This window comes from Ochotona princeps, chromosome 4 (genome assembly GCF_030435755.1).
Source record: "Ochotona princeps isolate mOchPri1 chromosome 4, mOchPri1.hap1, whole genome shotgun sequence".
NCBI classification, from domain to species: Eukaryota; Metazoa; Chordata; class Mammalia; order Lagomorpha; family Ochotonidae; genus Ochotona; species Ochotona princeps.
In genome coordinates, this window is record NC_080835.1 from 50,136,598 (window position 1) to 50,157,257 (window position 20,660).

Here is a 20,660-nt window from a genome sequence, read left to right on the forward strand (position 1 = left end):
TCATCAATTCCTTTTTACGATTTCCTTAATGTTTTCTATGTTGTATTAATTTTTTGGTGGGAGGATTTGAAACCAATTGCAAACTCAAAATTGAAACATGTATTTCATACTCTTTTTTAAGGATATGTTTATTTTTGTTGGAAAGGAATATTGACAGAGAGAAGGAGAAACAGAAATATTCTCCATCCAGTGACTCACTCCCGAAAGGTCTCAAGGGACAGAGTAGAGCTGATCTAAACCTGGAAGTCTGGAGTTTCCTCCAGGTCTCCCAGGTGGATGCAGGGTCCCAAGCCTTTGGCCTGCCTATTTCTTCTTTCCCAGGCAACAGCAGGGGGTGGACAGAAAGTGGGCACCACTGACAGAAAACAGCACCCACATGAGAACCTGGTGCATAGAAAGTGAGGTCTTTAATTAGTAGTCTACCTTGCCAGCCCTCATAATCATTTCAAACTTAATATTTTACATATTTTTGTTGTTTTGAATTAGTAGCTTGTGGAGTCTCGCTCTCCCCAGCCTTCATTCTGTTGGCTGTATCTTCACTTCATTGATTGTTTTCCTTGATGTGTGAATCTTCTAGTTTGGAAAAAATTGTATTTGTCTACTTTTGCTTTTGTTTCATGTAATTAAGGAGTCTTTCCTAAGACATCATTGCCTACTCCAACATTTTAAAATGTTTCCCTTACTTTTTTTTCTAGCAACCTTTAGGTCTCAGTCATCTTGAACATTAGGAACAACAGTGGGGAAGAAAGAAAAAAAAAATAGATGTATTTAAATGGTAGTAGTAACTGTTTGCCTTATTTACGTATGTGGGATCCTGGCATGTATAAAGCAAGGACTTTAGCTGCTAGGGTGCATTGCCATGCCCCTGTCCTCTTGATATTTAATCAACCTTTATTTTCTTCTAGTTTATAATAGGTTTGGGAGTATATGATAAAGTTTTTAATCTCAGGTTAATTTACATCAAAGGTGAGTTAAAGAATAATCTTTATCACTGTGTATGTCATCATTACTTACTAAAAGAGTCCATGGTTAGAAACACCCTATGGAATATTTGTCAATTCTAGATGACTCTGTAAACCAAGTTTCCCAGGCCCATGGGACCAAAATTAGTGAATCTGTCAGCATCATGTAGAAACTTTTTGAAGTTTTGTAACATGTTCAAATTATTTCCCTTTTGCCTAACTTAGTACTGGCTTACATGTTCCAAATTAATTCCAGAAATAATTTCTAAGCCTTCTGTTCATGTCGATATTCATTGAATTTTGCTTTCCGTTGCGATTTGTCTTGTATATAGTCATGAACTTTCAGGATGACAAAGTGCTGGAGAATATTTTTCAGCTCTGTCTTTTTTAAATTGATCCAATTTTCTGTGTCTTCCATAAACACAGGTGAACTTCCCTCAGTTTAGGATTTATCTCATGACTCTATCTAGCAATGACACTGCTGCAGTCTCTGAATTCCTCCTTATCTGCTTTCCTAACTACCAGAGTTGGCAGCACTGGCTGTCCCTGCCCCTCAGCCTCCTCTTCCTCCTGGCCATGGGGGCCAACGCCACCCTCCTGATCACCATCCTGCTGGAGGCCTCTCTGCATGAGCCCTTGTACTACCTGCTAAGCCTCCTTGCCCTGCTGGACATTGTCCTCTGCCTCACTGTCATCCCCAAGGTCCTGGCCATCTTCTGGTTTGACCTCAGACCCATCAGCTTTTCTGCCTGCTTCCTCCAGATGTTCATCATGAATAGTTTTCTCCCTATGGAGTCCTGCACATTCATGGTCATGGCCTATGACCGCTATGTGGCCATCTGTAATCCACTACAATACCCATCCATCATCACCGATCAATTTGTGGCCAAGGCTAGTGTCTTTGTTGTGGTTCGAAATGTTTTGTTGCTTTCACCTGTTCCTATTCTCTCTGCTCAGCTTCATTACTGTGGAAAAAATGTCATTGAGAATTGCATCTGTAGCAACATGTCTGTGTCCCGGCTTTCCTGTGATAATTTCACCCTTAACAGAATCTACCAGCTGGTGATTGGTTGGACCTTGCTGGGATCTGATTTTATCCTCATCTTCCTCTCCTACACCTTCATTTTACGGGCTGTGCTTAGGTTCAAGTCTGAGGGGGCTGCAATGAAGGCCCTAAGCACATGTGCCTCCCACTTCATACTCATTATCTTCTTCAGCACCATCCTGCTGGTGGTGGTGTTGACGAATGTGGCCAGAAAGAGTGTCCCTATGGATATCCTGATCCTGCTCAATGTCCTGCATCACCTCATTCCCCCTGCGTTGAATCCTATCGTGTATGGTTTTCGTACCCAAGAGTTAAAGCAGGGATTTCAGAAGTTACTGCAGAAGGGGCTTTAACTACATGGAAGGGATGATCTATAGAGACACCAGTTACACTGTTTCCTCCGTTTCTGTTTTGGGATCTGGGGTTCAGACACTACATGAATGCTCACATACTGAGTGTTTTGTACTTTTTGTTCTTCCAGTGTCAGGAATTAGTGTGGACTCCTTAGTACCTAACTGAAGTTGATTTGCTGAATTTGTAAACTAATGTCCTTAGGTGTCTAATTTTGTGTCTTGATATTTATATATTCAAATCATTTCATCTTCACAAAAATTATGTATGGTAGAATTATGTTTCCACTTTATACTTTAGAAAAAATTTAGGAAGAAATACAAATGCCTGTAATGACTGGTGGAGCATCAATTCTGTTGAACTCTTGAGTTTCTCCATTACACAACACACTTTCCTCAAATCAGCTCTTTGCTGTGCACCTCAGGTTGTGATCTCTGGGTCATTTTTGTGAATCTGCTGCTGCCCACATCCTTTTTTTCTAGACTGATCTCCTTCAGATCCAGAAGGATCCAGGAGGAGGTACAAAACTGAGCGATGTTATCACCACCTTTTGCTGATCAGCTCAGGTATCTTTCACAAAATAATAGTGTTAGTAATAATAATAATAATAAGAAGAACAATTTTGTCAACCTATGCCCAGCATAAGCCTTATGCATTCTTTTGGAAACGCCAGGACATGAAGATACATAAGGAAATAGAGGTGGAAAAGGTGAAGACCAATAGTATAGTCAGTGGTAAAATCAACTGTGGTAGTATTGGAGATGTTATTTATACTCAAAACCTTGTCCCAAATGGTCTGGAAATGAAGACAGTCACAATCTAATAAAAATAGGTGAAAACTTACTATGTAGTTAGAGGCAGTAGTATTATTGTTTACATAGATAATAGGAAATTGAAGGTTCAGAGCTTTCCTAGTCATAAACTGAAACTTATTTGGAAAATTCCATAAAGTAACCCCAAAGGCCACTCTATTAATAGCTAAATCATAGACATTTGAAATTAATATTTCATCAAAGATGATCTTTCTTGCATGAAATGCTTCAAGGCTGATCAGTGCCACCAAGGTATTCAAAAAACACTGGCATAACTTCTGATTACTGAAGATGGAAATTGGGATCTCCAGAGTGACATGTATGACCTGATGTCCTGGTGATGTCAATGTCTTTTTTTGTGTGTGAGAAAAGGTTAGTAGGTACATGGTCTTCTTTAAGACATCCACATTAATTTTGGGCATCTGGTTGCAAGAAAGCAAGCTTGGTAGAATCTTCACTTAAAGAAAAATCTGAATTCAATTCTAATCTTGAAGGTCCCAACTGAGATGTATCTCATTTGATTTTCTATTTCTGGACAATATTGCTCTTTCCCAAACGTAAAATTTATTTTTTGAAGTTTCTTCAATTTGCTTTGGAGACTTGAAATCACCCTGGCCTCAGAGCCCTTAGAGGTGCATTCCCTTTGCTGTGCGCACAGTCCTTCTAAGGCTGTGAAACAGATCTCTTCTAACTAATGGGGAAGGATGGAGCTTATGCCACCGCAGATACAACTATGAGATCAGAGTGGAGAGGGGAGTTGGGATTTTGTGTACTCAAGAATGACTTTAGCTTATCAGAGTCGAATCAAAGGGGCTAGATTTACCCTTTAGCTTGAAACAACTAAAAAATTGACAAAATATGAAGTAATGATTCTTAAGGCAGTGGATGTCAGGTAATGGACTGCCATACATGAAAGACAAGAAACAAAGATGAATCTTCACTGTAGACAGATTGTACAGTTTTTTTGGGTTTTTTTTGCTCTTTCTTTCTCTTTCTTTCTTTCTTTCTTTCTTTCTTTCTTTTTCTTTCTTTCTTTCTTTCTTTCTTTCTTTCTTTCTTTCCTTCTTTCTTTCTAGAAAGATTCTTGGTTATGTCAGGCAAAAAACAAACTCAGCGAAGTATTTCAGTCTTGTTTTAAGGAGCAAGATGTGGGAGTTGGGAAAGTTAAGGTGACTAGTACTCATGAGGCAACTAAATGTAAAAATAATTTCAAAGATTTAGAGAGATCCCTTAAGCATTCAACAAAGTACTAGTCATCAAATGCAAATGAGGAAACTATTAAAAAATATGCACAAAGAAAGCTAGAATAACTCACATGATACCACAATAAACTCTGGGATGATCTTTCAGTTTTCCAGATTGAAATGTGTTTGTCTCACCACTGAGGGTTGCCCAATGGAAGGAGGAAAAATTTAGATGAGGCAATTTCCTTCTGCAAGTGTTGGGCACGGAGAGGAACGCATTTTTAACTTGTCAGCAGTCAGCTTTGACCATAAAGATCACCTATTGCAAGATTAAAGTGTCCTGATAATCTTTCCATGGTTGACGTTGAACTTATCTGGACAACAAGATGCTGGACTCTATGTTTGGTGTATGTTTGCAGTGAAAGAATCTCAACTGAATTTAAACTGTGGTAATGCCACAAGGTGGAGGAATCCACCATGGGGGGGTGGTTGGGAAGGGGTGGGGGGAATCCCAGTGCCTGCAAAACTGTGTCACCTAATGCAATGTAATCAATAATTAAAAACAGAACAAAAAAAACAAATAAAAAAATAAAAAAAAATCTTTCCATGGTTGAGAAATCAATTCTATGGCATATGATGGGATACAGATCTGAGATGGAAATGGGTAAAAGCAATGTCAAAATGATAATAAAATAATAAAATTATACATAATTTTTGGAACTGTTTTTATACAAATGAATTTGAAAATCTGTAAAAATATAAAATTATCAAGCCAGTTTATGACCTGGCTTCTCCACTTCCCATACAGCTCCCTGCTTATCACCTGGCAGAACAGTAGAGGGCGACCTAAAGCCCTGAGACCCTGTACCCAAGTGCAGACCTGGAAGAAGCTCCTGGCTCAGATCAGCTCATCTCTGGCTGTTGTGGCTGGTTAGGAAGTGAACCAATGGGTGGAAGATCTCTCTCTGTCTCTTCTCTCTGTAAATCTGTGTTTCAAATAAAAATAATATTAACAATATAATATTGTTAAAAAATAGTTTTAAGATATTGATCTTTTAAATTTATGAGTAAAAATTCAAATAAAATATTATTCTAGCAGAATAATGAACCAAATGACATTTTTTATCAATAAGGTTTCATTCTAGGAAAACTAATAATTTTAATATCAGATCAGGTCAACATAATTATGATTTTAATGTGTTGGTGTAGATTATATGATTATCTTTACCAATGGAGAAAAACTGTAAAATGTTATACCTGCTTGTAATTTTAAAATGTTTCTGAAAGTTTAGGAAAATTCCTTAGCCTGATGTGGCGCCTATTTATCAAATACTTCATAGCCATTAAAATGGAGACATTTAGAAGTATTTGTATTAAAAATAAAGTGAGTGTTCCCAGGTCACTGCTGTTCTTCCTTGTAACACTGAACAACCTGAGCAACACTAAAGACAAAGAAGAGAGAGGAGCTTAAAGGATCTCAGAGTTACAGTGGTTAGGAATGACATCAGCAAATGGTGGAATGTAAGATCCCTGGCCTGTTCTCCCTCAGGTGAGGTTCAACAGGTAACCATCCACAGGCAAGAACACATTTCGTACTGAATTTTGAAGTCTTCTCACAGTTCCCAACAATGTATCATACCTGTATGAAGAACTAGAGAGAAGGAGGTCATGGGTTGCAAACATTAAAAAAAAGGGAAATGGAAATGCTAATTACATATTTTGATCAGTTTATACAGTATACATGTGTTGAAATATTGCATAAATGTACATAAAGTGCACGTAAAATGTATAAATGTCATATATTAATCAGAAATATCAAGAAAAGAGAAACAAAAAAGAAAAGAAGAAAGAGAAGCAAATATCTACAATTTGAGTTAAAAAATTCTCAAAACATGGAGGGTGAGACTAGGCCAATGACTAGACCACAAAACCCAAGTGAAGCCTCCTTGGCAGGGGAAGAAAACCAGCTTCTCTTTGGCTACAACACCCCTCCTCCAGGCCTCCAGTGTGTTTGTAGGAAACACTTTCATCAATGGGCACAAAGAGCCTAAAGATGCATTTAGTTTCCACAGAATGTCAGGTTAGGTTCTAAGAATCCCACTTCTGTCTCGGCTCCTCAGGGACTCTTGGGGATTGCCAGGGATAGATCACCCCGAGATCAGCGAGGCACAAAGAAGGTGGATGGGGCTCACGGCAGTGTGCGTAGTTTGGCAGTAGCCCAGTGTTCCTAAGGGACAGCCGTTCCTGACCGGACAATAAAGCATACCAAGAATTGTAGACTGTGGAACAAGTGGGCTGGTGTAAAGGTGTAGAATAGAATAAAAAGTTTATTACAACAAATGAAGCTGATACATTATCATATCACCTTCACAAAATTTATCAGCCTAGCTATACGCACAATCTAGCTGAATACATTGAAAAGCATAAATGAAAATACCCAACATGCTGTTTGCATTAGTAATTTCTGATGAATAGGATTGAACAGATTTAAAATAATATGCAATATTATGTAACTTGGATTTTAGAATGTGGCTGTATTATTTTATAATCTGAGAAAAAATTTAAATTTTCCTGTGATTGGGCTATGTTAGAATAAACACCAAAGAGTGAGTATTGAATTGATGACAGACGTGCTTCAGTATTTATCAGGTTGTAAGCACAAGGAGTCAGTGGATTCATAGGTGCATGTAAAGGTCACTGATTAGAAGCTCATGGAGATGTAGAAACAATAAAGCAATGAGGTCTGGGAACTACAAAGCAGTCTCTTCATGTACTGTCAGTTTCACTGTAACATTTCTTGAAATCCCAGCCTTGGCTGCGATTTAGTTCCAGTGTTATCTGTGACCAGCTCTGTTGTGTCCCCAGTGCATACCTCCCAGCAAAAGTGAATAGGGCTGTGTTACTAAGTTCTCAAAGACACAGAACTTGACCACCGAGTTGCCTTCTCTTGATTCTCTCCACTGTATCTATTACGGATGGGCACAGTGCTACTGCACAAAAGAAAGGGCCAGACAGTTCCATTTAAACAGCAGGCTACTACAATTACACTGATCCTAAACAAATTTTTTTCTTCTTCAACTACCTGTTAAGCAGTGATGTCTACTATAGATGAGACAAGAAAATTAAATATATTGTTTACTGAATAAGTTACATAACTAAGATCAGTAGGGAGATACTATAAGCCAGAAATAAAAACTTTTTTTAAGCCCAAATTATTTTTAATATATTTTTTAGACAATCTTGACATAATTAAGGTAAAAAGGTTCAGGCACTACAGGAAGATGGGCAAGACAATTAGTTCCCATATTGTTTCCTTAATATATCTGATGTAAAAGGGGATTTTAAGGGAGAAGCCCTACCCAGTCTCCCACCCACCCCAGGTCCTGGATGTGGGGCATGCTCCGAGGGTCTTGCTCAAGTGGTTTTGATAGTTCACCAGCTATGAATCGCTGCCACTCTCACCACTCCAAGCACAATGAGGACATTGAAGAATCCACTGATTGTCACAGTCCATCATAGAGTCTCCATTTGCCCGGTATTTTGCTGCCAACATTTAGCTGAGGTGGTTGATTGACTTCTTCAAAAGATTTTCTGTCTTTTGATAGTTAGGGTTCTGAGTCTGGAAGCTCAATTGAGGGAATCCCCAAAGAAACCCTGTCTGAGGTGTTCCCAGACCAGATTCTTGTATGTACTAGCAAGCATAGGGCCTGGCACAGTCCATTGCCCCGATCAGCTGGTGGTTGCAGTTGCTGGGTTGGGTCTGTTTTCGTCCCTGTCTTTCACTGGAAGCAATGGTTTCCGCAGTCCAGGCTGGTTCTGCCCAGCACGTACAAAACCTTCACACAAACCAATGTGGGCTGCAGCCTAGTCAGAGCCACCCACAATAACCCCCACCAGGCACACCCCCGTCCTGGTTTGCCAGTATGTGCGGCAGACTAGTCTGGTCTGTCCCACATCCCATTCGGCTCTCATACATGTCAATGGGTATTAAAACCTTGTTCCATCTAACCAGTTCAACTATCCAGCCTTCACGGATGTTGTTGGGTGTCTTTCTGCCTAGCCAGCCCAGCCCCTGTCCTAGTTTTCATGCCCTTCCGTGGGGGGTGGTAACCTAAGAGGGAGGAGCCCACTATTTCCCTCCCAGGCCACTCCCACTCCCACATTATGCACTCTCCTGGTGGTTCTGTGGTTTAACTTGACAGAACTAGCCCCCAGTGCCAAATTCTGCCAGCTGATGCTGTGGCTAAGCCCCAACAACCCTCACCCACTCTAATGGTAGATTGCACCAGTAGGAAAAATCAGCCCAGCCTGGCTTTTCCCTGATCTGGTCCACATGAGGCGCACAGGTGTTGTAGACCTGCCTAGTCTGGTCTGTCCCCATCCCAGCTCATGCTCTCCAGTGGGAGTAGCTGTCCAGCAAGGGAACCACCCCTTATTCCCCTGCTGGCTCTGCCTCCTCTCTCCCAAATTCTCACGTGTGCTGGTTGGGTGCTGTGGTCACACCTGGCACAAGCAACCTCACCTTGGCATTCTGTGTTGTGTACTGCTTTTGTCGTGACCGAACCTGATTCGACCCACACTCTGTTCCGGTTCTCGGATTTGCCAATGGATGACGTGAACTGATTCAGCCTGGTCTGCCCCCGACCCATGCCAAATGTGTGCCCGTGGGAAACTTTCCATGGCCTATTCTGGGCTGTTTCCTAACATGCTTCTTGTGCTTACCTGCAGGGTCTGTGTCCTGCCAGAGGAATTGCCCAGGCTACTCCATCAGAACCCCTCCGAGTGCCAGATTTCAAGCATACCAGTGGGTCCATGAGCCAGCACTATTCAGTTCACCTCCTGTCCTAGCAGGATCAGTGGCTTTTCCTAACTGGCCTTCAGCCCATTCTGGTTCTTGCTGTTGGATGTTTCAGCCCAGCCACAGCTCGTCCATACCCACATACAGCTCATACATGGCTCAATTGGGGTTGAGACCTAGCCTAGTCCATCCCACATCTACCCTATTACCCCAAATTATTTCTGTTTTGAACAAATGCTTTGATAAACTTCTTTCAGATTTGCCATAAATTAACAACTTATAATTATACTGTATGTATAATTATATGTATGTATATATGTATATAGCTCCTCTTACAACTGACTACCTCACTTAATAGGAACTTATAATGCAATGGGAATCCCATTGCTGAAAAAAGTGGGAATCATTGTTTTACTTCTGCTTGTGCTCAAATCTTAGCTTTCTTGTTGAAACCAACTTATTGTGGTGAATGATCCTCCTCTAAAACTTAGATTTGCCGTATCTTCGTCTGCATTGCTTTCTAACTTCAGCTCAATTTTCAGATATCCTTGTTGGACATTAAGATCCCTAAGACAGAATCTTCTTCATCCTACTATTCATCCCTTTCTTGGCTTTGTTCTTTGGAAAGCTTAGACGGTGCAGCTCATCCACAGACAACTCTGTTGGTAATAGCCCATACTTCTTACTTCCCTCTATTGCAGTTACTTGAAAAAAAAAAAAAGAAAAACTCAATTTATACTAAAATACAAATCTCTTGTGCAGACTTGACACTTGTTAGAAAAAAATCCCATCAGTAAACATATTGACCTCACATTAAGTTAATCATCACTAATTAATGTGCAGGTGATAAATACGCTAATTGTCCTGATTTGATCATTACATAGTATCTACATGAATCAAAACATCATACTATTTCCCATAAATATGTGCAGTTATTATGTGTCTGTCAAGAAAACATGTATTAAAACTGCTCCCCAAAGCGGTGGCATGTGTAAGAAAGAAAGTGGGCGGTTCCTTCTGCTGTGGTGACACTCTGCTGTCCTGCAGGTTTGTCAGGGAGGACTCCACTGGACCTCTGAAGGAAAAGCACCAACCAGCAGAGGGCGACAAGAAGCAGGGCCTCCTCCTTGCACTGAAGTTGAAGGGCGTCTCTGAAGAACCTGGATTTCCATCCTTTATTTACTACTTCCTAGATGTACAATGGTCGGCAGCTTCCCTTCCCACAAGCTTCTCTTTTGCTGCTATGAAGAAAGGAAATAATAACACCCAGGGCACATCTTGAAAGATGTGTATTTATGTAATAGCCTAGGTCCGAAGTAGTTTCTCAAGAGATAGTTACGTGGGTTTTTGTTGTTGTTGTTTGTTTGTTTTTGTTGTTTTCATCTTACCTCCCTCTACCTGAGGCATATATGGAAAGACAGGGAAGGAATTTGGTCCAGTTGAGAAATTAGTTCCAGTATATGCCAAAAATGCCAACTTTACACTATCTCACTGCTTGTAGGTAGAGCCCCTGAAGAACACGGGCAGGAGTTAGACGTCTGGTTGGTGTATTTCTTTTTCCACAGCGACTTCTGCAGTCCTTGTCTCACTCGTTTTTCCTTTTGTTTCCCCCTGTTCCTATGCATCTTAAGTAGATTCCTTTTGATAAGAGATAATTTTAAAAAAATATTTGTATAAGGCGAACAAATTTCGTTTTAAAAAATATTTATTTATTTTTATTGGAAAGGTAGATTTACAATGAAATGGAGAGACAAAAAAATCTTTCAACTTCTGGTTCACTTTTCAAATGGCTCCAATGGCTGAAGCTGTGCTGGGAGCCGGGAACGTCTCCCAGGTTTCCCACATGAATGCAGGGTCCCAAGGCTTTGGATTATCCTCTAAAGCTTCTCAGGCCACAATCAGGGAGCTGGAATGGAAGTGGATCAACTGGAACACAAACCAGTGCCTAGATGGGATCCCAGTGCATGCAAAGCAAGAATTTAGCCACTGAGTCATTGCTCCAGGCCCTGAACAAATTTCTTGTATCATATATATCATTTTAGGAGCATAGTGATACTCTAAAATTGCCTTCAAAACTTTCACTTGCCCATTTTTAGAAACTGCTTTATTTGATAAGTAATTCACATTATATATTTCAAAGGTTATTAGTGTGTAATCCAAATGGTTCTTAGTATGTTCGCAGAGTTGTACAATTGTCATCACAATAAATTTAGAACACTCTTATTGCAGGAAAGGGACATTTCACAACTATTAACAGTCATTCTCCCTTACTCTGTATTTATTGTCTCCCTGTTTGCCCTCCCTACCCACTCTCACCAGCCCAAGTTCCAGGCATGTCCTTTCTATTCTATGTATTTTCCTATTCTGAACATTCAAAAAATATTTCATTGTTTACCTGTAATTATGGGTAAATAGCTCCAAATGTCAACAGCTCCCAAGTTCTTCCTTTCCCATAATCACCCATATCTCTGATAAGCATCAGTCTATTCTCTGTTTTGATGAGATCAGTTATGTCAGTTATCACAGGTGAGGGAGAATATGCTGTTTGTCTTTCTGGGATTAGCTTATTGTACCTAATGTAATTTCTAAGAGTCCATCTATGTTGTTGCTAATCAGAATACCTATGTTTTAAGTACTGAATAATATTCCCTTTAAAATTCATATTGAATATATATATATATATATTTCAAGCTTCCACATATGAGAGAAAATATGTGGCATTTGTCTTTCTGCATATGGCTTATTGCCCTTAATATAATGATATCCATTTCCATCATCTTGTTGCAAGTGTCAGGATTTCGTTCTTAAATAGCTGATTAATATTACATTAAGTATATGTAACACATTTCCTGTATTCATTTAAGTGTTGATAGGCATTTAGATTGATTTCATATCACAGCTGTGAATAATATTATAGTAAGAATCAGTACAAATTTCTTTCCAACTTACTTATTTCCTCTGGTTATGAACCCAGCAGTGGCAAGGCTGAGTCATATCATAGTTCTAGTTGTCATTTTTTGAGGAACCTGCATTCTGTTCTCTGTAATACCTGTACTAATTGATTCTCCTGCCAATAATGTATGGAAGTTCTCCTTTTTCCCTGTTCTAGTCAATACTTTTTTTATTTTGTGCCTTTTTGTTAATAGCCATTCTAACTGTGGTGAGGTGATATCTTCTTGTGGCATTTATTTGTGTATCCCTGTTGGGAAGAGTCTTGAAAATGAAAATATATGGCTAGGCAGAAGGGGACACAAATGGATAAAAACCGACTAGGAAACTGTTTTTTCCAGTCTATTATTTGTTGAAGCTACTCTTATAGCAAACAGAAAAACAAGTCTGATTTGCTCTGCTGCCTGCCCAAATGCTCTGTTACAAGTGGAATGCCATAGCATAGTGTTATGTTTATGGATAAAAGTGGGCCTAATTGGGATAAAAGAAACCCTGCTGATTATTTACACAGATTTTAATGTAAAGTTTATGAAATGGATATTGAAGACTTGGAAACCAAAATAGATTTTGTAGCTTCTAAAATGATTTCGAAGTACCACAGAGATCATACCTGCAGGAATAGATATGACTTGCAGAGAGCTTGCATCACTCAAGTGCAACAGACGGAATGGGGACCTGGGACAGTGACTGAAATTGCTAGTGACTGATGCTGCCCATAGCTAGTACTAGTGGCATGGAACCCAGAGGAGCAGCCTCCTAGAACTGACACTGAAACTTCTCAAGATCGGATGTTGCTGTGCTGGTACTGATATATTGTTTTTTTTTTCAATTACAAATATTCTTTATTTGAAAAACTATATAGATTATTTGGTAAAATAATGTTATAACATAAGATAGCTAATTTCATGTTGCATCCTGTGTTTTTTTTAGTTGGTACAGTTGGTACAGTTGGTACAGTTTAGTTGGCACTGGGGTCTCCCTTCCTCCTCCTCAAATTCCCTCCCCTCCCATCTGTTCTCCTTTCCAATCTTACAGTGGGTGTCTTTTGTGAATTTTCACAAACCTGTCATACTGCCACTGGGGTGTCTCCCAACGATGTAGGAGATTGTCAGTCATTTCATTGTGAGTCATCCTTGTAGTGCATACATGAGGACTTTTCTCTCTATTTCTGATACTCTTTTTTTCTTATTAATTATTTAGCATTATGTGACAGTTTCATAGGCTCTGGGAATCCCCCCACCCCTCCCCATGCCCCTCCCCCCTGGTGGATTCCTCCACCTTGATGCAGTATTACAGTTCAAATTCAATCAAGATTCTTTGCTTGCAAACGTATACCAAGCATAGAGTCCAGCTACTTATTGTCCAGATGGGTTGAACAGTTTCTTGGGGAAACCATTTCTGGTCCGAAGTTAGAGCTGGTAGAATATCATCCCAGTCAATTAAGAGTCCCAATATAACATCAACAGCAATATGCAACATTATGGAATTGACATGGTTTTGAGTAACCAGTATGTTAAAAAAAAAAAAAAAAAAAAGCAAGTTCTTAACCAGAACCTATTATATACAGGACAGGCTGCTATATACCTTAAAATGGCTATAAGGTACCATTCAGCTGTCTCGTGTCTATTTCATTTATAGTATTTAGCCATTTGTTGTGTTGAAGTATAATTTTGCTGATCTTGACAGATTTTAGGGTAATCTAGACTGGCTTGTAACTCTAACAAGACATTTGTCGGCAATTAAGGTGCAGAACCATTTTTTTTGGGGGGGGGGGTGTGTGCAGGAAAATCCTCAACACCATGGTGAGGAGTGACTAATCTTTGTGTCTCACCCAGCGAGGCATGAGCCAATCCACACCAGCTCTTTCCTGTCAGATTCCAGGCTCTACTTTTTGTTGTCTGTCTATTTATTTTGGTTTTTTTTTTTTAGTTTGTATGATTGTTTGTTTGCTATGAGGGGTTTTTGGAGTGATCCCGATGGTCATTGCGAGGGAGGGCGGGCGTCCAGAGTTGGAGCCAGGCTCGGACCAGAGAAAGCTCTCCTCCCTGGTCCCGAAGGACGTTTATCGTTCTTCTGTTTCTGCGGACCACTCAGGGCTTCTGGTAGTCTTTCCGATGACGTTGGTTTCTGCACGGTAGTGTTTGGACTTCTTCCATCCCCAGTGGAAGCTCCGGTTGGGGATGGGTGACCTCAGAGTGCTCGGCCTCCGAGGGCATCCAATTTCCTGTGGCCTCCTTGGCATTGGGATATAGTCCTTGTTGCTCGTATTAATAGTTTGTGGTGAAGGTCTGGGAGTCTTCATGGTTGGGATCCAAGCTTCCTCCTTACCACCTGCTCCACTCTGGAGTGCCCCCCTGCTCCACGCACATGACCTCCTGTTAAGAGGTTGTCAGGAACGCACCCGATTCCCCCCTCATGCATTGGCATAGTAGTTTTACTATTGTTTAGTGCCGCTTTGAGTCTGTTGTCTATGAATTACCAGATTTGATCTTGATAGGCTATATTGTACTTTTTCCTCACTCTTTTTATGGTCCTGAAAGACTTCCCTGCACTCCCTCCCCATTACAGGTTAACATAGCGTATTGAGGGTATAGTAGGTTTTACAGTTTTTCTATGTAGATCTTGAATATTCTGACATTAATTGTTGGTTTATAGATTATATCGCGTTATCTTATTGCATTGGATACAGGTTGTTAGAGATTGCACTAATATTACAATATACAGGTACTATCTTCCAAGTTGTCATCTTTTCATCTCAGATTAAGGCAAACATGTGGTATTTAATCTTTTGGGATTGGTTCATTTCTCTTAGCATGATGGATTCCAGTCGGGCCCATTTAACCACAAAGAATTGCATTTCGTTTTTTTTAATAACTGAGTAGTATTCCATAGAGTAGATGAACCATAGCTTTCTTATCCAGTCTTCTATTGATGAGCATTTTGGCTGCTTCCAGGTTTTTGCGATTGTCAGCCTCTATGGGAATCAGTTTGGAGAATACTCAAACAACTGAAAATCAACATACCATATGATCCAGCAATAGCACTCCTAGGGATATATCCAAAACATCTCCTACACAAGAAACCAACATTTGTCATTATAGTTTAATAAAACTGGGAAATTTGAGAATTAGCATGATGTTTTATATTCCGAGAGAGGATAAGATGGCTACTAGATGATCCCTAGAAGGCTCGGATTGAATGAATTAAAAATGAATGGAAAGGAAGAAACAGATGATTGAAAGCTGAGCCCATGGGAAAACTGTACCAAGCCATTTTTAAATGGGGAAATTGAACATTTTATTATAACGAAAAAGAGTTTGTGTAAAAGAACCAAATCAGTGAAGAAAGACTGAGAAGAACTGAAGATGAGAGCAGAGGGTAAGGACAAAATCCAAGCAGTTGCCAAGACTTTAACAATTTAATTTGGAGATGAGAAATCACAATCTATCAGTGTCAGAAAAGGAACAGAAAACTCGGGGAAAGCAAGAGAACCTGGGTAAACACTTGTCCTCTTTTTTCTTTATAAAGAAAGAGATAGAGAGGAATTCTCTAGGGCATATTCACAAACTACATCAAGGTTCTTAAGCTAGGATGTTCTCTATCCCAGAGGGAAGCAAAGCTAGGAAAAAAAATATTCTAGCAACCTAATAAATAGTGTGCTCCAAGAATGTGTTAAGAGATATTTCTTAGAGAGGTGAAACCAAGGTAAGTTAAACATGATCAAGATGTAAAAAGTTGCAAGAGGGATGGAGAAAAAGCTGCTGACAAACTGGTATAGGGAGATGAAAAATGAGAGTATGTAAGGAACATAAATAGAAAATGCAGTCATATTTGCCATCTCTTGAGGCTACAATTTTACCTATGCACACTTATACCTGTGACTAAACAATGTCTCACTGTAAAGCTAGATTGTAAAAGCTGATGAGGAAAGAATTACATCACTATATTTTACATCAATTTAACTACTATTTCTGACCTGAGATGATAGATAGATAGATAGATAGATAGATAGATAGATAGATAGAGATATACACACATATGAACAAAAAGAGGGCAAGCAGTAATTTCTTTGCTGTCAAGAACTATACCAGGTGTAATAAAGCTAACGCAAGAATAGGACAGAATGATAGTGTGGTCATCGGTGGGTGCACTACATCTCTTAAGATCATGGAGAGGAGGACTGATTCTTTGTGCATTTTGACTGGTCTCTGAGCTTAATCTTTCTCTCTCTCTCATTTTGTCTCTGTTCTTATTTCATTGGGAATAAAATTTCTTTGTCTGAATGACTTCTCTGTAAATGTTAGCATAAGCGTAACTTCCTCTTTGGAATTTTTCTTGATTCTCCTCTATGCATACTCTGAATACTTCAATAGTTTTATGTTTTAAATTCCATACTTAGGATGCTATTTTCCTTACTAAGTAGTCATTCTGCTTTTATTAAAATTTAAATTCAGATTGCTTGATTGATGATAGAACATGAACAATTTCAATTATTTTATGGAACAGATTGTGAAAAGACCTCGCCACTACTGTATTCCCAAGTAATGCAAGACACTGCAAATTGAGAGTTTTGTTTCCTTCCCAGCTCTAGCAGCTCAGTTTTACTTTCTTCCTTCTGAGAGAATTTTCAAAATTATCAATTCATCTCTCATTTTTGCTATTCAAAATTATCAATTTATCTTTCAAATTTGTTACTCATAATAGCCTTGTGAAAGTGAAGTTATGAGCATAACTAATATTTTTAAAATCCGATTATCATTTACAACCCTTTTCTCTCTTGAGGAATAGTTCTTTCCTCAACTTATTATTTGTTAAATCCTTACCTAGTGGAGGGGTAAGCCTGTGATTATAAAATAAACTGAAAGCATGTCATTGCAAAAGTCAAAAAGAAGAAAAAGAAGAAGAGGGAGGGTGGTACTGCAGGCAAGAAGGAAACTAGGGTAGAAATTATTTCTAGGATCCTAAATTTGTATATATGAAATACATAAAATTTCTTCACTTTATACAAATAAAAATTTAAGTAAAAATAAGGCTGTGATGGGAACTTTTCCAGTTATGAATATTTAGGTTGAGAATTGCTGTGTGGCAGACCTTTTTCATGTATCTGAATGACTAAAATTTTTTCTTCTATTCTCAAAATGATCTAGTACTGACAAACACCCATATAACTAAAACCAAACAGGATCCTAGTACCACATTTTAGGGATTTTATGTTTCCAAATGATAAAGATTTGAGCTTACGCATACCATGGAAATGATCATGTACTTTAAACAAAAATATGTGTGACACTGCCGTACACAATGAACTTGATGGCCCCCTTTTATTTCCAACTATCTTACAAAGTTTGAACTGCTTTTAGGCAGTTGACATTTTTCTACTCCCACGACTTCAAATGCTTTCTTGTTAGGTTAGGGGTGATAGAGTAGTCTGCTTCTGTTCCTGATGTTGCATGATGCTCTGCAATCCCCAGGAGAAGCCGAGAAAAACATCCTACCTTCCTTAGGAATGGAAACAATGGAAAATTAAAATGTCATTTTTGTATTTGACCAGGAATCTGGACTGAAGAAGAAGTGGAACAATCATCACTCATGGGACATAATTAGTTACAGTTCTTTTTGGTAGAAAGAATGTCTATGCCTAATGACACCTCGCCCTATCCCTCTTCATTCCTACTGCTGGGCATCCCAGGTTTGGAAGACCTGCACATCTGGATTGGATTCCCATTTTTCTTTGTTTATCTTCTTGCTCTCCTGGGAAATACTGCTGTCTTATTTGTGATACAGACTGAGCGTAGTCTGCATGAGCCCATGTACTACTTCCTGGCCATGCTGGATTCCATTGACCTGGGCTTGTCCACAGCCACTATACCCAAAATGCTGGGTATCTTCTGGTTCCATCTCAGGGATATATCTTTTGGAGGCTGCCTTTCTCAGATGTTCTTCATCCACTTCTTCACGGTCATGGAGAGCATTGTGTTGGTGGCCATGGCCTTTGACCGCTACGTTGCCATCTGTAAGCCTCTTCGGTATACCATGATCCTCACCAGCAAACTCATTGCCCTCATTGCAGGCATTGCTGTCCTGAGGAGCCTGTATATGGTTGTCCCACTCGTGTTTCTTCTACTCAGGCTGCCCTTCTGTGGGCATCGAGTCATCCCTCATACCTACTGTGAGCACATGGGAATTGCTCGGTTGGCTTGTGCCAGTATCAAAGTCAATATTTTCTTTGGGCTGGGCAACATTTCTCTGTTATTATTAGATGTACTCCTTATTATTCTTTCCTATGTTAGGATCCTCTATTCTGTCTTCTGCTTGCCTTCCTGGGAGGCTCGATTCAAAGCTCTCAATACCTGTGGATCCCACATTGGGGTTATCTTAGCTTTTTTCACACCAGCATTTTTCTCTTTCTTGACACACCGTTTTGGCCACAACATTCCCCAATATATTCACATTTTCTTGGCCAACCTCTACGTTGTTGTTCCTCCAGCCCTTAACCCTATAATTTATGGTGTCAGGACCAAGCAGATTCGGGAGAGAGTGACGAGAATTTTCCTGAAGAGAGATCATTAGCCAAATGGAAGGTGGAAGATTCTTCTTAGAATTCATGCTTTGTCCATTGATAACAGTAGACTTATATCTAACCCAGTAGAAAGTAAGATGGCAGAAGGGAATGTTGCAACTAACAATGTCATTTATCTGCCAGTTGAAGCTTGTGCTTTGAAAGATAATAATGAGAATGTTGGAGTTTGTACAAAAAAATCTACTTTAACAAGCACTTTCACTTATATTGCAGAATCCTCAAAGTTTCATTAAATAAACAGTTCCGAACTGTAAGTGAGAGCAAGAACCATGATAGAGAGCAGCCAAGACCAGGCCAGGGAATTGAACCTTCCGGCATACATTTGGCGCAGGTCAGGGGCAGACCCAGCTGGGCCAGTTCACACCTTCTGTTGGTGAATCCGAGCACCAGAATAGAGTGTGGGTCAGGACAGGTTGGGTCACAACACAAGCCAACATGAGGGCCAAGATTGAGGCCAACTGAGCTATGCTGGATTAGGCTGTAGCCCCCACCAGTGTGAGCTGGAATTGGGGATGGGCCAGGCCAGGCTAGAGCACCCACTGGCAAATGCTGAGGCAAGGCAGGCCATGCCAGACCTGGCCGCAGCACCCAACCAGAACATGCGAGAACCAGGGGAGCGAAGAGGGAGCAAAGTTGGTAGGGCGGTTGCATGGTACTCCCCTGCTGGACCACCACTCCTGCTGTAGAACATGAGTTAGGATGGTAGTAGACCAGACCGGACAGAACTACACCACCTGTTGGCCTCATATGAACTGGATCAGGGAAAAGCCAGGCTGGGTTGACTGTTCCTACTGGTGGAAGCACAAGGCAGAGTGGGTGTGAGTTGGTTGGGCTTTGTTGTGGCATCAGCTGGCAGATGCTGGCATTGGGGGCTAATTCTATCCAATTAAACTGCAGAAAAACCTGGAGAGTGCAAGATTCGGGAGTGGGCCCTGTAGGGAAGAAGTGGGCACCTCTCCCGGGTTGCCACTCAGACTGGCAAACATAAGAACCAGAACTGGGGCAGGCATGGCTAGACAGAGTGGCACCAACCAGCATGTTTGTGGGCTGAATAGTAGGGCTGGTTAGGTTGAAGTAGGCTTCAATGCCATGTATGAGAGCTGAATGAGATGTGGGACAGACTGGACCAGTCTGCTGTACATATTGGCAGGCATGGAATCCAGGACAGGGGAGCAAGCCTAGTGGGGGTTATTGTGGGTCACTCTGACTAGGCTGTAGCTCTCATTGGTTTGTGTGAGGACCAAGTGTGTGGTGGGCAGGATCGGGCTGGGATTCAACACCATTGGTTTGTGTAGAAGACAGGGCTGGAGACAGAACTGACCCAGCAATTGCAACCACCAGTGTGTGCATAAGCTGATTGGGGCAACGGACTGTGCCAGTCCTGCACTGGCATGCACACACAAGAATCAGGACTGGGATTACCTCTGATGAAGTTTCTTTGGGGATCTCTCCAATTGAACTGCTGAACTTGAACCCCAACCATGAAGAGTAGTGCAGGTTCTAAGGTCTGACTGTGGAGTGCGTGTGTCAAAGCTGAGCCTCTCAGAGACTCAGATAGAACAGTGGACAGCATATCCAGGTGCACATGGAGGATACGGCAGTCCATTGGAGCCTGCAGAGGACACCTGGTACCACAACAGAGGACAGAGGATGGAACGAATTGATCAACTACCTCAGCCACATGTTGGCAGTGAAAATCTCTAAGATGAACTATGCTGGCCAAGAGAGATTTCATCAAATTTGGGATGTGAAATTGGCAGCAATTCAGAACTGTTGAACTATCAAAACCACTTGATCAGGGCCCTCAGAGAATGCCCCATATCAAGGACCCTGGGATGGTTGGGAGGTTGAGTGGGACTTCTCCCTTCATCTCCCTCTTTCTCGCAGATACAGGAAGGAAAAAAGAGAATGTGGAATCAATGGTCTTTCACATTTTCTTATAGTCCTTGACCCTTTGCACCCTAATCAACCATGTAAAG

General features: G+C 40.5%; 2 protein-coding genes across 2 annotated transcripts; both read left to right on the forward strand.

The window, feature by feature from the left end:
• Positions 1 to 1,418: 1,418 nt before the first annotated feature.
• On the forward strand, positions 1,419 to 2,509 carry LOC101527402 (olfactory receptor 56A1). Its single transcript, XM_004590103.2, has one exon. The coding sequence runs from the start codon at positions 1,419 to 1,421 to the stop codon at positions 2,358 to 2,360; it is 942 nt and encodes a 313-aa protein (XP_004590160.2). The 3' UTR covers positions 2,361 to 2,509.
• A 15,147-nt stretch (positions 2,510 to 17,656) lies between these two features.
• Positions 17,657 to 18,687, forward strand: LOC101527153 (olfactory receptor 52E8). The gene has a single exon (XM_058663477.1). The coding sequence runs from the start codon at positions 17,730 to 17,732 to the stop codon at positions 18,669 to 18,671; it is 942 nt and encodes a 313-aa protein (XP_058519460.1). The 5' UTR covers positions 17,657 to 17,729; the 3' UTR covers positions 18,672 to 18,687.
• The last annotated feature ends 1,973 nt before the right edge of the window (positions 18,688 to 20,660 follow it).

Coding starts and splice junctions, on each gene's coding strand:
- LOC101527402 (XM_004590103.2), top strand. CDS start 1,419: ATGACTCTATCTAGCAATGACACTGCTGCAGTCTCTGAATTCCTCCTT.
- LOC101527153 (XM_058663477.1), top strand. CDS start 17,730: ATGTCTATGCCTAATGACACCTCGCCCTATCCCTCTTCATTCCTACTG.